This window comes from Ascidia mentula, chromosome 3, assembly GCF_947561715.1.
Source record: "Ascidia mentula chromosome 3, kaAscMent1.1, whole genome shotgun sequence".
NCBI lineage: Eukaryota > Metazoa > Chordata > Ascidiacea > Phlebobranchia > Ascidiidae > Ascidia > Ascidia mentula.
The window spans coordinates 22,008,367-22,029,577 of record NC_138568.1 but is presented as its reverse complement, the minus strand read 5'-3'; the positions used below and the strand labels follow the sequence as shown (position 1 = coordinate 22,029,577).

The 21,211-nt window shown below is 38.8% G+C and overlaps 2 protein-coding genes and 1 pseudogene across 2 annotated transcripts in view; all 3 read left to right on the top strand.

Moving 5' to 3' along the window:
* Window positions 1-2,946: 2,946 nt before the first annotated feature.
* LOC145895961 (uncharacterized) overlaps window positions 2,947-21,211 on the top strand; it is a 29,486-nt gene continuing 11,221 nt past the window's right edge. Inside the window, exon 1 of the mRNA XM_082984729.1 lies at window positions 2,947-3,493. Within this exon, the coding sequence (XP_082840855.1) occupies window positions 2,947-3,493 (547 nt within the window). The remainder of the gene's footprint in view (window positions 3,494-21,211) is intronic.
* On the top strand, window positions 3,777-5,365 carry LOC145894057 (uncharacterized). The gene is made up of 3 exons (XM_082982496.1): window positions 3,777-3,898; window positions 4,021-4,131; window positions 4,897-5,365. The coding sequence occupies exons 1-3, from the start codon at window positions 3,825-3,827 to the stop codon at window positions 5,033-5,035; spliced, it is 324 nt and encodes a 107-aa protein (XP_082838622.1). The 5' UTR covers window positions 3,777-3,824; the 3' UTR covers window positions 5,036-5,365.
* LOC145894591 (uncharacterized) lies at window positions 6,937-20,868 on the top strand (annotated as a pseudogene).

Sequence of the window (21,211 nt, the reverse complement as noted above, 5' to 3'; positions counted from 1 at the left end):
GAAACCACAACATCAGATAGTCGTGCTCTTCTTTTGGCATTTGTTCGGTGCATGGTTCAAGAAAAGGTCATAGAAGGACTTTTGTTTTGCAGTTGTCTGGAAACAGATACTAAAGGACAAACAAAAGTTTGAAACCGAGTGTTTCTGATTACCGTCAGTCGGTTAATTTATGAAATACGAAAAATCGATTTCGCCTACAAAGGCATCATCAGTTTCTGCAATAAAAATGCAATGAAGCACTCGAAGTTACCTTTACTAAAGGACAAACCAAACCATTGAATTCTTATTACTGCACAATATGGTCTTTTTCAATCACGTAAGGTCATTGTTTGTTTGTATCTTTAGTCTGTCGCATCATGTATGTAATAATTTATTGATTGACAGTGAAACAATCACAGCTCAACCTACCTATGCTTGCAAGCTAAACGCAGGCAGACCAAAACAAACCCATTTCCGTAAAAACTGTTAACGGAAATGGGTTTGTTTGGTGATGATGGGATGGAGAATACGGTAGAATTGTGATGTAGTAAACAGACAAACGATTTTGTTAAGAGCAAAACTGTGATAGGTTTCCCGTATTTAGAGTGAAAGATATCACAACCTGTCAAACTCCTGATGAAGTGCGTAAATTTATTGCATTCATTTCCACACGTATTAGTGGGGCGGATACTGATGCTTAGTGCAAAGTGTTGTCAATTAATCAATATAAATAGCAGGGAATTGCATTTACACGGTAATGAGCTGAGGCAGGAGGTGTGTGTTTGGTTTCTAAATAACTTTACCACTAATACGTCATCGTATGTTACGATAGTCAGTAAATATTTTACTTTAAACTGACATGGGCTCCCTTATTTTGTTAATCTTGCTCCTTTCACTCAGCTTTTAACATTCCGGTACTTCAGGTATGTGATTTGTGATTGCTTAGACTTATCAGTATTTTACAAAATCGGTTTTGTTCCAACTTCGCGGACTGTCCAGACAAAAGTGATGAAAGAAATCAACATTACTTCGGAATATTTAATGTACGTTTAACTATACTGTAAGTTGAGTTAAGCCTGTAGGTTGAGTTAAACCACCCACTAGCAATGCTAAAAAATGTTTTAGTTATTTTATTTGTTGTCCAGTTCTGTATTCTCCAATTACGATAAGACTTTGCCATAAACAATGCTGGCATGGTTTGATAGAAATTCAGAAAGTCAATATATTGCGCTTGTAAAGCGTGAGCGCCGTAAATAACCTAATATAGTGGTTAGTGTATAAATTTAAGTACACACGAAAATGTATTGTGTTTTCACATTAGAATAATTGACAGAACAACTAAACTAAAAAAAAAAAAACTAAAAAAGTTGCTCGCTGCCCCGTTCGCTGGGTTGGATAGAAGCTTGTGCGATTCGCCGTGTTGAGTTTTGTCGAGGCCACACCCAATGCATCGGTAAAACACTGTGCGACGGTTGGTGTCCAGATTTTAATCGCTGTCTTGACGGAAGCTGTCGCCAAAGAGCTTCATTGGGTGATGAAGAATTCTGCAATGATAACAGAGAAGCTTTTGGGGTATCTGGAATCAGGTGTAATGAGGTCACAAAGAAGTTTCTGGAATCTGGTGTGACGTAAGAAAGAAAATGCTAGACTGAGAGCTCCTGCGCTGTAAAATAGTAGCAATGAGTTGTATGTTAGACTGTTTTTACGCGACATTGTTTGGTAACAATATAAAAAGCGTGTTGCCTGTAACAATAGGTTACAGACAAACGATTTTGTTAAGAGCAAAGCTGTGTTAGGTTTCTGCATTGGACGAACTTGCTAAGCCATGTGTGACCAGCCCATGAACATGAACCCTCATCTAATATGAGGTTGTTGTTTGTCTGCTTGGGTTTTATGCAGGGATTTAATGCGTTGTGATATTTTTTGCGGTCTTTGAAATTATTTTATGCTTTATGGTGTCCAGGTGTTTACACAGAGAGACAAATATTTACAAAACTTAAATAAAATTTAGGTATTTATTGAGGCTTTTTCGTCAGCGAGTGATGTTGCGTTTCTAAGTGACCCCGGATACGGAGGTCACGTGTAAGAAAACAGAACGGCGAGGGTTCTCTTTGACACATGAATAAATTCCAGAACATCGCTAGAAGTTGCGTCTTATAGAATCACTGTTGGAGTTTTGAAATGCTTTGCAAAACTTTTAAAAAGTTTTATTCTTTGTTGCAAAAGTTGAGATGTTGCAAAATGTTCCAAACAGTCGAAAAAAATCATGATTTCGCGAGGGTCAATGCAATATGTCCTAGGTGGTTTCATAGTAAAGTATTTGGCACTTCTGCGAAATGAGGCAGAAAATCGGGTAACCAAGGTTTTATGACAAAACCAGGTAATTTAGTTGTCTGTTCAGACGGAAAGATTATAAAGTTAACAACCGGATTTAATTCATTTGATATCATAAATACTAACCAAAACCAAAATATACCTCATTTATTAAATTTTTACTATATTTCGTTATTTTAATGACAGCCTATTTTTTGACTTACTTTTATTGTTTCTATATTTTCACCTACAGCAGCCGGCGAAACTGATAACGCCTTCCTTGTTAGGCGAAATAAATTTTTCTGAATAAATTCATCAACTATAACTATAGTGTTTCCACCTTGTTTTCTCCGTAAGGTTGCACCTAGTTTGGTGCCCAACGGATGACGGTGAATTTATAGTCACCACAAAGTGGAAGTCTTTGCTTGGCCGTTTGGTCGGCAAAGTCGTCTGATAGTGACTCCAGGTGCACTGATACGATGGGTCGAAACAGTGGCCATCTGTATGCAGCTTACACAGTTTATAACTAAGCCTTTCTGCATGATCGTTCTATTGATCTTATATAGATATTACTTACATTAATTAAAAGGAATAATTCTAATACTTCAGCTTAGGTTTAGCATAAAAGTATCTGGAATAGAGTGAACTGCTGCCATGGCTAATGAATATGAGGAGTTTGCCAGTTTTGACGAAGAATTTCGTGGCCAACTGCCTGCACCACTATTTGAACCTGATCCATTAACACCATTCAATGAAACTTTGCTGGGGAACTTAAATGCGGGGTCCGATGTAACCCCGCATACATTAATGTCTAAATACAAACTTAACGTTGGCACGGGACAAGATTTACTTCACACGTTCGTTAAGATTGTACAAGACCGAGACAACTTTAAAACAGGAAATTACTTCTTCTTCCGCTGCGGATCTGATGCTGGGGATCGAGATATTATTTTGCTCGCAAACCCAACTGAAAATCAACCTGGGAACGGAATAATCATTACCTCGGCTCTTACAAACCAACCCAACGGTTACGAATACTTTATCCATTATAATCACGTCCACAAATTGCGTGGGTTTTGTGATTACTTTCAGAAGTTTATGACGGAATCAGTCAACACCGAAGGCAACACGGGAGAAGAGGGTCGGTTTTTCGAGCTTTCCGTTCTCTTCGTGTTCGAGATTGCCAGACGACTTGTTGTTGGTGATGTTCACCAATCCATCCCTGTGTCATCCTGCATCGCCGCTTGTATTTTGAGAGAAGAAAGGCGAAAGGTTAAGGAAACGAAATTGAACACACTTTTTGACAACTTTAAGAAACAAAAAAAGTTCAAGAAACATTGCAGACAAGGTCGGTTATAAAGCTTTTCAATATTCTGTATTCGTTTTCAACAGAAATATATTTTTACTGTTTAGTTTTCACGAAACGCTTGCTTTTAATCTATCTAAAACGATTAACGCTATATAATTATTTTGTCCTTAGTGTTCTCAAAATAATCGAAGACGGACCAGAGTTTGATGGAAAAGACGCAGCAATGGAAGAAATAACCACGAAGTTTCAGGAGTTTTTAACTCAAAAAGTAGCAGCGGAAGAAGCAATGCAGAGAAGGTCGGTTAAAAAGTTTTTATCGATGTTTGCATCTTCCTAACAAAGAAGCAAATAGCCCATATATTAAATATTTCTTGCTTGTAACAATGTAATTATTAATTGTGTTTTCCCGGTGTTGTCAGCGTAAAAAGAGAAGTGCTGGGTTATGAGGAAGGAATCATAAAGGAATTAATCAACGTTTTTCGTTTTGGCTTTGATGAAAGAGAAGAAGCAGCAAAACAAATGCATGACCGGTGCGTAGAGATTTACTGATCATTAGAATTCACTCTACCTTACTGCATGTTTACTGATATTGCTATTTACAAATATATTATTCAAACAGGGAATAGAAAAAAAGCACTTTTTTTTGGTTTAATTCAAATTTAAGTTTACACTTCGAGCAACAGTAGGGTTTTGTTCGGTGATAATAGGATTGTTACTCATATTCTTGATAGTTAGTTGAAAGACTGCGAATTCAAACGTGAAATAATATTTTGGTGTAAACTGGATCGAAAGGTGGTTAAAGTGTCTACCATGCTGTGTGGTTTATTTAGGCGAATTTAAGTGAACAGGACGGGGTTACTTCAGTGGTTGACACTTAAAACACCTCACGGACGGGCGATATGGGGAAATCCCTATCGCGCCACGGGGTTACTTCAGTTCAATGACGGGCTTCAGTCGTATGTGTCACCCATACTACGTAATCGCCCGTCCGTGAGGTGGTTAAAGTGTCTACCAGCACACGATATTTAAAACAGTAACACAATAATAACAAAAACAATTTGTTTATTTATTTAAGGTTGAACATACGTGTTTATCAATAAATCATAAACTTTCCTAACATAAGATGATGTATACATAGTACACGAGGTGGGTATTTCCCGTAGGTTAATCCCCAAACTTATTTAACAGAAACATATGTTCAATCTTAAATAAAAAAAATTGTTTTTGTTATTATTGTGTTACTGTTTTAAAACATGCAATAAGGCCCTAACCGACCTCTCGTTCCGTTGCAACAGTTACTACCGAATGATGTATTCAAATGATGAAAACATGACACCTGAGGAACTCAAAGAACAACTCAAGCAAAAGATGAAAGATCTCTTCAATCCACAATTTGATGTTGATGCAATTGCTGATAGAATGGAAAGGCTGTAAACCCCGCAACCAGCATTTACAAGCAGCAGTTAAATGGAAAATTGGACCGGCATGAAAACTTCGCAAATAATAACTTGGAACCATGGGTTTATCCACATGAATATTTTCATTTCACGGTAATGTTATGATTTTCATGCACATACAAGCATTTACCAATTTCAGCAATCTCTTTCCAGATTTTTTATTAAATGCAGCATTAAGTTTCACTTTTCTGATATGGATTTCTTCATTCCATCATTGAATTGAATCGATTTTAAGAAACATAAATGACCAACAAGATTTATTTTGAGGAATTAACTGGTTTCGAACGTGCTTATTTACACAAAATTTTAAATGAAAGTGTTTTTAACGTGATTTTCCATTGTTTTATCGTCATGTAGCGCATTTAGTGTAGTTCAATTATACCCAGGTTGCTGTTTCCTAGTTCTGTAAATAAACTATAAACAAGCTTGATAAAAAGTTTTGTAAATCGTTTTTAATGAAGCTGTTAGGATCTAGTCGTCTTAACCTTTCTACAGAAACTACGTTTTCCAGTTTAATACTGAACTACATGCGCTGAACGAAGATATTGGACCGCGGACCGAAATGGAAAACCCCTGATAACTCTTCTTTCAATCCGGTCGAGTGAAGAAGGCGTTAAAAACCGGTGAAGCGTTGAATCAGTCAGTTGTTATGATGTAAATCACAATGGTCGTGCAACAACATATTAGGTAGCGTCGCTCGCCGGTAATGCACGGTCTATTTCTGGCGTATGACATCACACCTGGCTTGTAATTGAGTTATATGAAATGTGTGACAGCTAAGGTGTGTAAACTTGGAGACATACAGGCGTGGCAAAGTATTAAACACATTAACCTCGTAACAACGGAGTCAATTCATACAAAAACAAACACTAGTGACGTAGCGTATGTTGATGTTCTTGGTATTTAAACAAACCAAACTTGATGATTTCAAAAACGTTCGACACAAATAATGGTGGGATTAAAAAACACCGTTGTTCAGTTTACGCAAATACTGTTTCTGTGCAGACAGAAGCAGCAATATTGCAGCTCGCGTAAGAAGAAAGGGACATTTGTTTCGCACAATGCTCTGGAACGATAAAATGATCCACTTCTACCCATGTAGTAATAACCACGCGATATCACAAATCAAATCATTTGTGGTTTGATCAAAACACAACCACGCGAATGAATATGCACACAAGTGACTGCAACCGAACATCCTCGCGATTTTTTCGAAAATAACTTCTCGCATGACTGCGTAAGCATAACCTTTTTTCAAACATCTTGAAAAGATGAGGTTGAGGTTTGAAAACTTCTGCAAAACGCACTGAGCTTATTGACGTAGAAATCCCAATGTTTCTGAGGAAGTCGAATAATTTATGGGTTTCTTGAATCCAATATGGCTGGATAGGGAAACGTCCACTTAAACTTATAAAAGCAAGGTAAGTTCTTATACTGAAGTTTAAGGAGACAAAATCTTCACAAAATATACAAGTTATATGAATTATATTTGCTTTCATCAGCAAATCAAAAACATCAGAAATAAGTTAGTTGTAAATATTGGAAAAATTGGCTCTCTGGCACCACCTTGTGGGCTGGTCACGTTATAAAATTACAAACTTTGTTTGTTGGCTGAGTTTGGGACAAGGATCTGTTCAACCCTTCTGTAATCGTTTCTTAACACGAGATTGCCATACGAATATTTGATGATGATGCAAACGAGTCCATTCCTGTGTCATCCTGGTTAAGTCTGATGTAAATAACAATGGCCATGTGACATCATATTAACCAGCGTCGCTGTGTTTATAATTACACCTGGCTTTACTTCTGACGTCACCCACGACCTCTAAATGAGTTGTGTTTGGATGCTAAAAAAAGTTATATTATTGCTCAAAAAGGATGACCGGAGGTAAACGACATAGTTTAACCACGCAATAACCAACTCTGACATCAACCGTAACAGGATTCCATATCAAAAAAAATCAAACTCTAAACTTTAAACTTGTTGCAAAAACAGGAAAGTCGTAGGACATAATTATAAGAAAATGTTTTCCATGCAGCACATTTTGTTGCAGACGTGTTGTTGCCCATTATGTAATCGTTTCTAAACACAAACCCCAGACAAGATATCTCGGCCAAAAGCGGTTGCCCGTCCAACTATTAACGAGGTTATTTTATTGCACGCGTCGCTCGCGCGGTAACTCAACTGACGCAGACTTCCCTTCCTGAGAGTGACAGGTTGCCACAACTTCGCTGTTCCCGCAAAATTCGCGTTGTCAAATTCCTGATGAAGTGCGTAAATTCATCCCATTCATTACCACATGTATTAGTGGGGTGTATATTAATGCTTAGTGCAACGTGTTGACAATATGAATAGGAGGAGCGAGTAGTTTGCTTTTTATAAAGACGTAAGAGAGCTGGGGTAATCTGTGTGTGTTTGGTTTCTAAATAATTTTACCATTATTACGTCATCTTATGTTAAGATATTCCGTGACTATTTCATTTAAACTGACATGGTCTCCTTGTGTTAATCCTGCTCCTTTCACTCAGCTTTCAACACTCCAGTACTTCAGGTATGTGATTTGTGATTCGTTAAACTTGTTTATCTGATACATGTACCATCAACTAACTGGTTTGGAAATTGTCTGGTGACCAACTGTAAAAAAACAACCAAACGATAGATTCAATCTTTCTGACCTCAGGTTATGGTAAATCCATTCGTGGCGAGATCCTTTATTAGTCGATTTCATCTGCTTTTACGAACAGTGCGCACTGTGCTACTGCGATGCTGTATTGCAAAATTGTGTGGAGACGTCATGTATTATAAACTGCATGCGTTTTCCAACACGTTCTTGAATGCCGCATATTTTATTTGCGCTTGATCAGATGGTTGTATGACTCATACTTAATAGAGTTGATTACATTATTTACCCCCACAGAGTGGAAACCGAATTTTATCTGCGACGACGGAACAGTAATTTCACAAAATCGGTTTTGTTCCAACTTCGCGGATTGTCCCGACAAAAGTGATGAAAGAAAACCAGAAATTGTGTCGCAAGAAACCAACATTACTTCTGAATATTTAATGTATGTTTAACTGTACTGTAGGCTGAGTTAAGCCACCGCACGCACTAGCAATGCAAAAAACTGTTTCAGTTATTTTATGTTTTGTACAGTCCTATATTCTCCAATTACGGTAAGTCTTTCGTATTTTAAACAATTGCCGGCATGATTTGATAGAAATTCAAAAAGTCAATATATTGCCTTTGTAAAGCGTAAGCGCCGAAAATAACCACATGTACTGGTTAGTGTATTAATTCAAGTACACACGAAAATGTGTCTGTGTTTTTATATTAGAATAATCGGCAGCGCAATTAAAAACCTGCGTCGCATTTCAGATGCTCGCTGCCCCGTTTGCTGGGTTGGATTGAAACTTGTGCGATTCGTCGTGTTGAGTTTTGTCGAGGCCACACCCAATGCATCGGTAAAACACTGTGCGACGGTTGGTGTCCAGATTTTAATCGCTGTCCGGACGGAGCTTCATTGTGTGATGATGAATTCTGCAACGATTGTCCGTCTTCGAGAAGGTTCGACAATGGACACGGGTTTAAGTGTTTGAGAAATGGGAGGTTATGCAATCTGCCACAAAACGTTCTGTTTGATGGAATTTCTGACTGTGACGATGGTACGGATTTATGCTATGTTCAAATTGGAAGCAATCTGAATGGTGACCCAAGGTAAGTTTAATGTGTTTGCAATGAAATATATAATGTGTTTATGGTTAAACTTGGTTTGATTCTGTAATGCACATAACGTGGGGTCGTACGAAATGTGAATTTTGCATTTGACCTTTCTGTGATGCAAAACGTTTTGCGCCCACTGGTTGACTCGGAACGATATAACTGTAAAGTTTACTGACTAATGTTTTGCAAACACAAAAACAATTTATTTACAGAGACGTCAGAAACCGAACCGGCTCCTTCTTTAACTCCACCATATGTTTCCCGTGTCGAGACGAACAACACACGATCGTATCGAGTTCAAACGTGTGTAATGGGAAGGTTGACTGCCCCAATGTGAGGGACGAGTGCCAATGTGAGAAGGAAGCACACGAAATATGTGGTTATGTCAGCAAATATGAAGAACACCCTACGTAAGTGGATTTATAAGCGACCTAAGTTTCAACTGAGGGTCACAGGTTTTGCGTCGAAGCAAGCGTAACATTGAAAACAGTATTTTTAAATATGGCGACATTCACATTACATGTGAATACAGAAAAATATCAGAAAAAATTTTGATAGAGATATTGTCTAAAATATTATATTAATGATGTCGTCTACAACAAATTAATATTTCACTTGTAATGCTATATTTATCAACGGCAAATTTATGCATGGCTCGGTTACAATTCATCCACAACTAAACATGTTTTTTATGTGAGCTGCATACAGATGGTCACTTTTTCGGTCATCGAGATCTCATGAGTGCAGCTTGGTGCGACTCTTCTTGGCCTGCAGCTCACAGAAATCATATTATTGGCTCCACTTTGCTCATCTACATGTTTTTACTTCGCAGAATGATAAAGAAATGCGACTGCTTTGATTCGAACGGAATTTGTCACAATATCTTAACTCTCAACAAAACCACGTGCGCCCAAACTCCATCTCCAGCTTGCCACATGTCGAATTCATGCAACCAAGACTTTCCCTGCGACATGCTCTGCCCCTCCCACCTCCGGTGTCCGGATATGACGTGTCTACCAAGGTCAATCTTGTGTGACGGTGACGTGTGCAACGATTGTTCGTCATCACAGAGATGGAACAACGGACACGGTTTCAAGTGCGCGAGGAACGGGGGATCTTGTGTTCTGCCACAAATCTTGTTATTCGACGGGATTGCGGACTGTGATGACGCAATAGACTTGTGTTACGTAAACCAGAAAAACGACACGGTTTTAATGGGAAATCCCAGGTACATAGAAATTTCATTTTTGTTACCTAACCTTATCTAAATGTGAATGGAGTTACCGGTTACCATTGCTTTTACATTGTTGCAAGATGTAGTTCTAAATGGTTAAAGTTTAATAAATTGTTGAATCCAAAGCATTCCAACGCCCAGACAGGATTGCTAATGTACCAAGAGGTTATTCTGTATTTATATCATTTGTTTAGACGAATACATACCAACAATCAACAAGTTTCTGTTGTGAATTAAGCCATACAAGTAAAACATCACTTTGTTTAAAGCGACGTCAGGCAATCGATATTCGCTGAATTCAACAATTCCGCTTGCTTCCGTTGCCACGACAACGAAACGACAATCTCAAGCAAAAGCGTGTGCGATGACGTCATCGATTGCCCTGACTTAAGTGATGAATGTTATTGTGACGGGGAAACCCCAGATTTGTGTCGTCATGCTACGTCATGCTACGTCATACGCGTCAAACCCAAGGTGGGCGTGAATTTAAATGTCTCTTATTGTCTTGAATTTATTGGTGAGTGTGTATTTAGGGGTTACATGGTTGCCATGCAATCCACAGTGTAATTTTCTCATTTTAATTTAATGCGTATGATCTTTAAATAGCAGATTTTGCAGCGACACTAGTGGTCAACCCTATATCAAAATGCTGTTTGTTTGTCAACTTTATTCATTGAGTGCAAACTGAAGGCCCTTCCTGTTGTATGAATTATATGCTCACCAATTACCATTTTCCAAATTGTGAGCCCTATTTGTTAATTTTACAAACATAATTACGCTTCTTCTTATTTCCCTTTCAGCCTCGTGAGAACTTGCGAATGTTTCGTCGATTCAAACACGTGTCATAACCATTTGAACCCGGATGACCCCAACATGAACTGCAACAAAACCAAACGTCAGTTGTGCGATTCCCTCGTCCACCCTTGTAACTCTGGCGTCCCGTGCGACATGGAATGCCCGACGCACTTCCGTTGTCCCGACTCCACCTGCCTCCATCGATCCACCATCTGTGATGACGATACCTGCAACGATTGCTCGTCCCACCTCCGATGGCAGAAAGGGCACGGGTTCAAATGCACGCGGAAGGGCAGTGATTGCAACTTGCCTCAGATGTTTCTGTGGGACGGAGTAAAAGACTGCGATGACGGGAGTGACCTTTGTTTCCTTCACAACGAAGGACTTCTCACCGACAATCCGAAGTAATTTGCTTCAAATGTTGTTGTTTTTTGTGGGGGCTGCCATCAATACTTTAAACTACATATTTAGAATAATTTTGTTTCTATTTGAAGTGAACGCTATTTAACTTTCTTTTAGGCGAATAAAAGTGGAAAGAATTTGAAAACTTATGTTTTCGTGGCACCAAAAAAAGTGGCCGCACACAAATAATACAAAATTGTATTTCTCCAAATTGTAACAAAACAACACATCTCGATTTTTTCCACAGCGACATTCGATCATCGATGTGGGCCCAGTTCAATCACTCCCTGTGCTTCCACTGCCTAGATGGTGACCTCATCATTCCCAAAACCAGCGTATGCGATGACGTCATAGATTGTTACGACATGAGTGACGAATGCTTGTGTGAAGGTCAACTTCCTGATCTCTGTGCAAAGATACAACCACAGTAAGAGCTCTCACATCTTAACAAATCCAAAGCAATTGAATGATTACTATGGGCAGTTAATAATAATCAAACTGGGCCATGGTGTAGACCGGGGTTTCTTAAGCTGTGTGTCGTGGCCCTGAAAGGTCTTAGAACTCCTGGTGTAAAAATGTTGTGTTGCACGACTTTGAAATTTATAACCACTCTGGTTTGGCTTGTGATGAAAAATTTAGCTTGCATTGGTTGCAACGCGAAATGTAACATCGGTTTCTACCCGTTTGGAACAAGATCCAGTCCAATATAATTTTATAACATGGCCGGTGCACAACACCACCAACATCCAAGCAATAACCAAACTCCTCACCTGTATGTTGGCGTGGTTGGCCACACTACACAATCCACTGCAAACGATGACGAGTTCCTGTTGACCATAAGCTGGAACCAAATTGGCGAAGACCTTATTTTATATATTTAACCTTAGTTGACACAAACGCTTCCATTCAGCGTCATCTCCCAACAAAGCGCATCCAGTTGCAACGGAGGTAAGTTTGATTGTGGAAGTGGAATATGTGTTGACACTCGTCAAGTCTGCGACGGAATTGTGGATTGCAACGATGGATCGGACGAAATGTAAGCCATAGCAAGAGTTATAATCTACATAACATAAAAATGCACGTTGTGTTTCAGGTCGGAGCTATGCAGTGGAACAGCTCCTTGTGGAAACCAGACGGTGCCAGGAAAACTATGCCGGTAAATTGAAATTTAAATAAATCAAGGTACAAAGAAAGTGGTTTAAAATTTAGGTTTTGCATGACTGTTGTGGAAATTTGTGTGTACAAATCTTTGAAGTAGTTATGCAAAAACATAAATTTTTAACTTTTTTTTTGTTTGATGGTGTGTACAACCACTCACATTAGCAACCTCCTGCGTTTATTTTGACTTTGATTTGACATAAAATCAGTTTTAGGTATGATGTTGCGTCTGACGTCATACTCATCAATGTTTAGTTTAAACAACACGTTGTGTTCTTGATTACAACCTTCCGTGCAATATATTTCCACACAGATTAATAAATGTTTTCAGAAACAAAACCGCTCTGTGTAATTTTCTGATATTGATGATCCTGTTATTTTCACCGGCCTTTGACCAATTTGTGTAGCCATACGCGAAAATGAGAAGTCAGTTTTAAGTTTTCGTGCAGTAAAATTGAATTTTTTTACCAGATGCAGTCATTTAGCATCCGAAACTTGCGAACAGAAAACAGCCATTTTCTGCGATGGAAGAAGCGAATGCGTAAGTTCACCTGGAAGTCGGAGAGATTACAATTCACCGGTCAAGGAGGAATGCACAGAGGTTTGTGACAATTTCACAAGAACTTCGTCCAAACCCGAAGTTAAAACTGGATGCAGGGATGAACATCGGGTTCCATTGTTTGAATGCAGCGACTGTAAGTGACCATGTTACGTTGGCTGCACTTTAGCTGTTTGCAAACGATTCTGGTGTACCTGATACACATGGGACATCAACAATGCAATTTTGTAACATTTTATGATCTTGCATGAACTTATGCTGGAAATCATGTCGCAATACTTGCACGAAAACCACCGAATAACCTGTAAAACGTTACATTGCACATAAAAGAACTTTATAGAATTAGATTCTTTGCTTGCTGCTTTGCCGTTGCTACCAGGCTGTCATAATGTTTTTAAGGATTACCTTACGCTCCTCATTTTTGGCGCTAAAGTTGTTTACAAATCATTTGAACACAATTGGAAGCATTTTGTCAAATTTGTTTATTGGCGACAGCATTTTAGTCAATTTAATGCCATTTGTGTGAAACTTTTACTAATAACACTGACTGATATTTAGTTCGAAACTCCCCTAAAAACGAACATTTGCCAAACTTGCAAGAAAAATACCAAACGACTCGGAAAAGTGTTGTTTGTGAGCACGGTATAGTGTTTGAAACGTTTGCCCCATCACACTAATGAATTTTCCTTTCATAACCACAATTATAGGCTCTGCTGGGTAACAAGTATTTTACACTTAAGACAAGTAAAACCTTTAACCTATGCACAAAATAAATGAAAATTATACAGAATTACTGAACACGAAAAAAACAACATTCTTTGCTCGTGGTGCTGATGACAGACATATTGTAATTTCTGAGGTACTTACCTTCCGACACTTTTCTTATTAAACCTCCTTTTTACCAGATCACGTCAGACCTAAACTATGTAACGGACTCATTGAATGCAACCACGCCTAATTTAACGACGTTTACGTTTACCACGATGAAGACCCGACGATCTGCACGTCGAAGTTCGCTTGCAACACAATGGACGGCTACGTCAGCATCGATCAGCTGAAAGTGTGCGATGGTTTCGTCGACTGCGTGGACGGAAGTGACGAAAATGGAGAATCGTGCCCAGATCGTATGCATTGCCAGTCGCTTGGTGGCGCTGCGGTGAGTAATTAGTTAAATCCGAAAGTTCCTAAATTGCATACCAGCTAAGCAGGAACTTGAACAAACCAATACGGTGTAACACAAAAATGTTTCAAAATATGTTTGTTTTGAAATAGTAATTTGTTTTTAATTACGCAGTAATATTTAATGCATTGGCATGATTGGAAGGATCGCCCCACTGCGCAGGTCGTTGCTTGGCGATCACAGCTATCGTATCGCGATCATTAGGTTCACAGGCTTGGCAGCCCAGGCATTGCAAACTAGCTGGATCAGCCACTTTTTCAACAAAAAAAAACCCACCTTATTTCAGCAGCACTTCTTTTGCGTTGACGCACGTGGAAACGTCACAGTCAAGTTCAAAATATTAAACAACTTTGAAATTGATTTCCATCACAAATTATTGATAATTTTCGGTTTTCTTTTCTGCCAGCTTTCAATCGGCAAGCATCGAATTTGCGACGGTCAGATAAACTGTGATTCGTCGGAGGATGAACTGGGATGCTCAGACGACGGAAGGTTTTATTGCGAAAGTGGAAAACCTCTGTTTGTTCCGAAAAAACTGGTATGAGGTGATATTTTTATGAATGAGCATTGTTTCTCCTTTCTCCGAGGGAATTCCCCTAGTTGACCCAGATGCCATTTTTCGAAGCGAAAATCGGAACATTTGCAGCTCTTTTTTTTAAACATAAATCTTCATGGTGGTGGATTGTTCTTAGTAACAAGATTCAAACTACTGTGTAGAAATTCAACGGCGTCGGAGATTGCAGTGACTGGAGTGACGAATGTCCCTTGGTGACGTCATCAAGTGAAATGTCGTTTTCATCGAGATACGAATTAATCGCGAACCCTTTGTTACGTGGAGCTGTGTGGATCATGGGACTCGCAGCAACTTTAGGCAACATGGAAAGTATAAAGGTTTTATCTGAAAAACTCTGACTCTGGTTTTAACTTTAGTCTGCTTACTCAGAAAACTAAGTGTTCGCCTTATGGCTGTGAAAACATATCACAGAACACGGCATTGAATATTGTCTGTGTCTCGAAACAAATGCTCGAATATTCTTATATGAAATATTATAACACTCAATGGATTTCTTCTGGTGCGAAGTGCTTACTTTAATAAATAAGTTCTTTTTAATCCATTTAAGCATGCACCTACGTATTTACTGGGCCGTTAAAGTCTGTATCCCATTAAGAATAATTCGAAAAAACAAATACAACAATTTTTGCAGATGGTGATGTCAAAAGAAATAAAACCGGCAACGCAGTCACGTGGTGGTCACGCATCGTCGCGCGCCAATCACATTCTAGTGTTCAACCTCAGTGCCTCAGATTTTCTCATGGGAGTTTACCTCATCATACTTGGATCTATGGGGGTTCATTACTCGGGAGAATACTGCAGCAGCGACCTCCCGTGGCGGTCCAGTGGCACATGCGTTGCCCTTGGTGTGATGGTGGCGCTATCGAGTGAAACCTCGGTGTCAAACATGGTTCTGCTGACTACGTTTCGTCTCTACGCCGTCTTTAAGGTGAAACACATGTGTGCAACGTTTAAGTTGTGAACGTGGACTGAGATCTCAGTGTGACGACAAGATAACGACAGGAATTTGCCTCTCAGCTTATGTTGTTTTAAAGACCTTTATTTTAAGTGTTTTCAGTTGAGTTGTTGGATAAAATATGACATTGAGTTATAGTTGTATTTTTACAACTGTTTGAAGTATGTAACACACCCAAAATCTAAAAGTTGTCAAAATCACACAGCAAAACTACCTGAAATCACACACAATAACTGATCAACAGCAACATCATCATACAAACTGATCACTTGATTTTTTAGCCTTTCCAAGCATCTTCAAACCCCAGCACGCGCATTGTGATGTTGTCAGTCTTCATGACTTGGTTTGTGTCGTTCTTCATCGCGTTGCTGCCACTCACGGTCGAGTTTGAAGAAAAATTCCAAACCAAAGCTTGGGTCGAAAAAAATATGGTCGTTCGTGACGTCACAGTCGATTTTTTCGGTAAAATATTCTGACCAAAGTTGTAGTTTTGCAAGTGGATTTGACCCAAATTATTGATGAATTTAGTGGCAAAGCGTTTACGTAAAAGTGGCGAAACTTTATGGCAATGAATAAAATTATTCTTTCCATTGTTAAGCTGCATGTTGTACGTTAGAGGTATAGTTCTCTACATAAGCATCAAGCAAGTTGATTCCACTGTTCCGTAACACATTGTTGTGTGTTTTCAAATTTGTATTCGTTGGAATTTACAAACGCTAACTTTTGTTTCTATACAGACATGAAATCTTTTGTGAAGCGAGTGGTGGAGTTTTATTCCGACGTAAACCACACCGACGTCACTTCCGCCTGGAAACAAACAAACCTTGCGACGTCATGGTCGGATCTTTACCGTGTGCTCATCCGAGGTGGATACCATATACTGGATAAGCCGAAAGGATATCTCGGGTACGACGAGTCCGCGGTTGGGTTCACACACACACACATCCGCATTGGCGAATTCGTTGTTCTTTTATCGGTAGCGTACGCTCGCCAGTCAGCAGAATCCTCCAGTGCAAAGCTTGTGTTATGAACTCGGTCTAACTGCTTAATCCACGTAAAACCGATTGTTTGAAATCACTCAGTGAACCATCCAAACACAAACTATTTTGTTTATTCTATATATCTTCTATCTATTAGTTCAATTTCTTTGTATTTCGGCAACTTGCATTTGGAAAGTCCTGGAATATCAACCAGAACAATTCGAAAAATGGCCTTCTTTTTATTTCAGATACTACAGCAGCAACAGTGTGTGCATAAGCAGATTGTTCGTCACTTCGTCGGATGAGGCGTGGAGTTATACGATCTCTGTTATATCTTTTAACTTCGTCGCATTCTTGTACGTTGCCTTCTCGTACTTTCTCATCTACAGAAAGACGACCACAAGTGGGCGGATTGTCAACCATATGGTCAGAATGCACGCGTTTCAAAGAAAAATAAAGGTTTGATTAAAACCAATAATATACAGACTAGTTCTGAAAAGTAACTCCGCAAACAAGTCACCTCTTCTACAAAACCCATACATCACCAATGTACGCGCTGTAGTTTTTAATACCAAAGTAAAAATGCATCTTTCGGTATTTTAACGGCCTCGCCTCCATGCTTTACGTATATTCACGTTTAACACAGCATGAAATTTTTCCACGAATTTATTCGCGTGTTGCGTGATTAAGATTTCTATGTTAGTCGTCACAAACTACGTTCAAGCACTGCATTGCCGACCTTTCAGTTATCCCTTTATCTGTGGAACCTTGCAATTGCAAACCATTAGATGTATTTGTATGACGTGAATATGACTTAAATTCTAGCCAAAATAACCGCCACCCATTTTGTCACATCTATGTATCTTCCCGTTGTGTTGCAGATATGCAGAACAAAATCATATTCCTCATCGTCACCGATTTCTGTAGCTGGATTCCACTTTCCCTGATGACTTTCCTCCATTTCACCGTTTTTACGTTGTCCTCCATTTCACCGGTTTCACGGCTTACGTCGTGTCGGCAGTTATTCTGCTTCCCATTAACAGCGCCATCAACCCTCTCATATACTCCACCGCTTTGGATAAATTGCGCAAGAATGTGGTTCACAAAGTCAGCTCAAAGTTGTCCAGGCAACCGAGAACCCAAAGCACGGGTTTTCAAACAGCCCAAGTTTAAAACGATCTACAACCCCACAGAAAAAACATAACACGGTTGATTTCTTTACAGCAATATTTTTATGATGTATTGAAGTAATATTGGTTGTTTGTATAACTGACTTCAAACAGAATATTGTGCAGTAAATATTTGATGTTTTCGATACAGTGTAACCTTTTCCCTCGATTGGAAAAGGACTGTAGATCGATCCATGATGTCATCACTCGTGACGCAGCATAGCATCCTATTAATTTGTGACGTTTGTGACAAAACCTTGATATTTCAGCTTAACATCCTGTGACCACATCAGTGCAATATTCGATCGATCTGCGGAAATTCCAAGGTCGGTACAATGAACAGACCTAGCGAACCGGAACGGAAGTCTAAAGTCTCCAACGGATGCAGCAGAATTTAAAGTGAATCATCACATATGCAGTGGAGGTTGAATTACCTTCGGACATTGGTTTCATTCCAAAGTCCGACTGAACAACTATAAATTCAATCTGATACTGAATGCGAAAGGTTGCGTTGAGTTAATGCTGGCCTCTGTGCAAATGACTGAAGCAAATTCAAACAAACCATGCCACTGTTGTTTATTGGCAAGCACTGTTGCTAAGCAACGCGGAAAGCTTTAAATTTACTTTCAAAGCATTATTGTTCCGGAATGTCGTGATCACGGGGAATTGCATCTGCATAAAAAGATGATTAAACATGAACAGATCAATTTTGATACACTTTATGAACAAGCAAAATAATAATAAATTACCAATTACAAATATGGTATTTCAACTTATTTCAACAAAAACTTCTGTTAGGATTGTTGGGGACGTTAATGTACCGTTGATTCGTTTTGAGCTTTTTAAGTATAACGATATGGTATATACCGAACAAAATATATATGTACTATTATAATTTTTGGCCAGAAGAATTTGAATTAAGTGCTTGATGGCATTCGCAATAGAACTGTTTTAACGGTTAACAACATTAACACTTACAAAAGGAAATGAAACTTTTGTGCAACTCTTTGAAACATGTTTAAGTCAGTTCAGGTATTTTTGTAACAGAAGGTGATTTATAAGCGACAATTTGTTCCAGATTATTCACAAATCTTGGGTTTACTTAAGCAAAAGCTCCTTCTCTCCAGACACAAACAACAGTAGTGAGGTTCTAGTTGATCGAATGGAAGCTTGGGTGCGCAAATTGCTGCAGAACGACAATCCGGTGAACCCCCATCTGTGCAGTAATATCCACGTAATATCACTGGGGGCCTGGTGAAATCACATGACATTCCTGGAAAATAACCACTTTATTTTGCAACTGATTCAACAAAACGTAATTTATAATTCTTCACCTAACGTAGATTTTTATAAATATTTTCATGCGTTCAAGTGGAGTAAATTTTTACCGATATTTTCGCTCACTATACGGCAAGGCCTCATGTGTTCTGGTTATCGTTTGCTCAAACAAAAAAGGAATAAAGTAACTGAACCTATCAACTAATAATCGCGTGTCATGAGGCGCACGTGACCATACCAGTTCCAAAAATAATTATCCGGAATATATTTAGTAAAACGAACCAACAACCCAACCATCTTAAAAATTCAGGTTTAAACCAGCTACGTAATAATATGTGAGAAATTCCCGTACAAAGGAACTCAAAATCAACCTCACCTCGGAATGTCATGGCGACGCTGGTACTGATGAGGAGGAGAAGGATGCAGGAGGTGAAGATTTTGTTCATGGTTTAACAACAACGAAAGACCTCAGGTTGAATCGAAGTAAAAATGTCAAATTACTGTCCAGGTTGAAACACGCAACAATCATTTGACCACAATGAACAAGAACACCTGGCTCGATTGGTTTTGTGCTGAAATGACGTCACCGACTTTCCGGTCCAATGTTTCAATCATGGTTCGATTTGAAAAAATTTGCATTAAAAAAATATCACTAACGTACTAAATAAATTGTGTAAGCTGCAGACGGATGGCAACTGTTTCGACCTAAAAGGTCTCATAAAGTTTGTAAAGGCAGTCACGATTTCCAACATTTAACACTAGGTTTACCGCTAATGTTTAGAGTGGAGTAACAGAACTAGACACCCATGCATAAAGGTAATTTCACTTGTTGAAAACCACAACACGCTGGTTGGAATTACAGAAAACAAAAATTTGTCCATTGGCTGAAAGCAAAGCAAACCAACAAATTTAACCAACGGTGATTGGCAAAATGTAATAAACATGCGTTTTCGACGGCTAATGTGGTCAATATACGGGATCTTCATACGGAAAGTTTAACGATGCCTGAATGATATATTGCCTGGATTTGCAAAGTTTCGGAAGAACAAGTTAATATTTTAAGTGTACCTGTTGATCGTAACCCGTTGAATGGTGATGTCAAAATTATGTAATTCCCTGAACCTTGCACACAAAGAAAGCGAATATTTCGAGAATATTAATATGATTATTGAGTAACAATGTAAACTTTTTGTGGAAATGTACAGGAAATAAAATGGCCGTTTCAGAATTTGTAACATCAATCGTTTATTGGTATATTTTTTAGATTTTTTTGTGTATTTTTCCGCCCCTGTTTTAATTTGATAAAAAAGAATTCCCAGTCAGTTGTCGTCATGCAACGAATTTGTTCAAAAACAAAGCAATCGGGAGTTGATGGAACTTAAGGATAGATTTTGCACCAGACATTCTGGTATTTATAATAGAAGTATACGTATTTGATGGAGGAGGGCACGACTCGCTCTAGAAGTTTATTGAAGACAAGTTTTGGGAATAAAACCAGGAAATTACTTCCTCTTCCGCTGAAAATCTGATGGTGGGGTCGAGCTATTATCTTGCTTGCCAACCCAACTGATGATGAACCTGGGAATGGATGGATTAATACATCATCTCTTACAAACCAAATTAAACCATTATAGCTTCTTTCGTGGAGTTTATGCCTATACAGATTACGTGGGTTTGGGATTGCCTTCAGAAGTTTATGACAAAATCAGTCAGCACCGTAGTCTACACTGGAAACGAAGGAAGGTGGATTTTTACACAAGCTCTCTGTTCTCTGGGTGTTCGAGATTGTCAGATGACTTATTGATGGTGATGTCCATCAATCCACTCCTTTATTGAAAACTGCCACATGGAATTGATCACTGTTTTTCGTGTCGAAAAGAATTTTCGTTTGGACGACATTGATCTACACAAAAAATTTCAACGAAAGCAGCAGAAGAAGAAGTGCTGAAATGGTGCAATAGATAATCATTAGGGGTGCAAATAAAACCTGTAAAGGAACAGCAGCGAAACAGAAAAAAGCAAATAATTCACCCGTCAGAGCACGTCGGCTCCAAGCATAAAAAACCCTGACGTCATCTTGATCGCGAATCAACCTTAACGACAAATACGCACACCACGACTTCAACTGAGGCACAATAAGAGTCAAC

What these genes read in the sequence shown, in the direction of transcription:
- LOC145894057 (XM_082982496.1), top strand. Translation starts at nt 3,825, where the DNA reads ATGGAAGAAATAACCACGAAGTTTCAGGAGTTTTTAACTCAAAAAGTA. An exon ending in GAAGAAGCAATGCAGAGAAG is followed by an intron (nt 3,899 to 4,020) that starts GTCGGTTAAAAA and finishes CGGTGTTGTCAG; the next exon opens with CGTAAAAAGAGAAGTGCTGG. An exon ending in GCAAAACAAATGCATGACCG is followed by an intron (nt 4,132 to 4,896) that starts GTGCGTAGAGAT and finishes CCGTTGCAACAG; the next exon opens with TTACTACCGAATGATGTATT.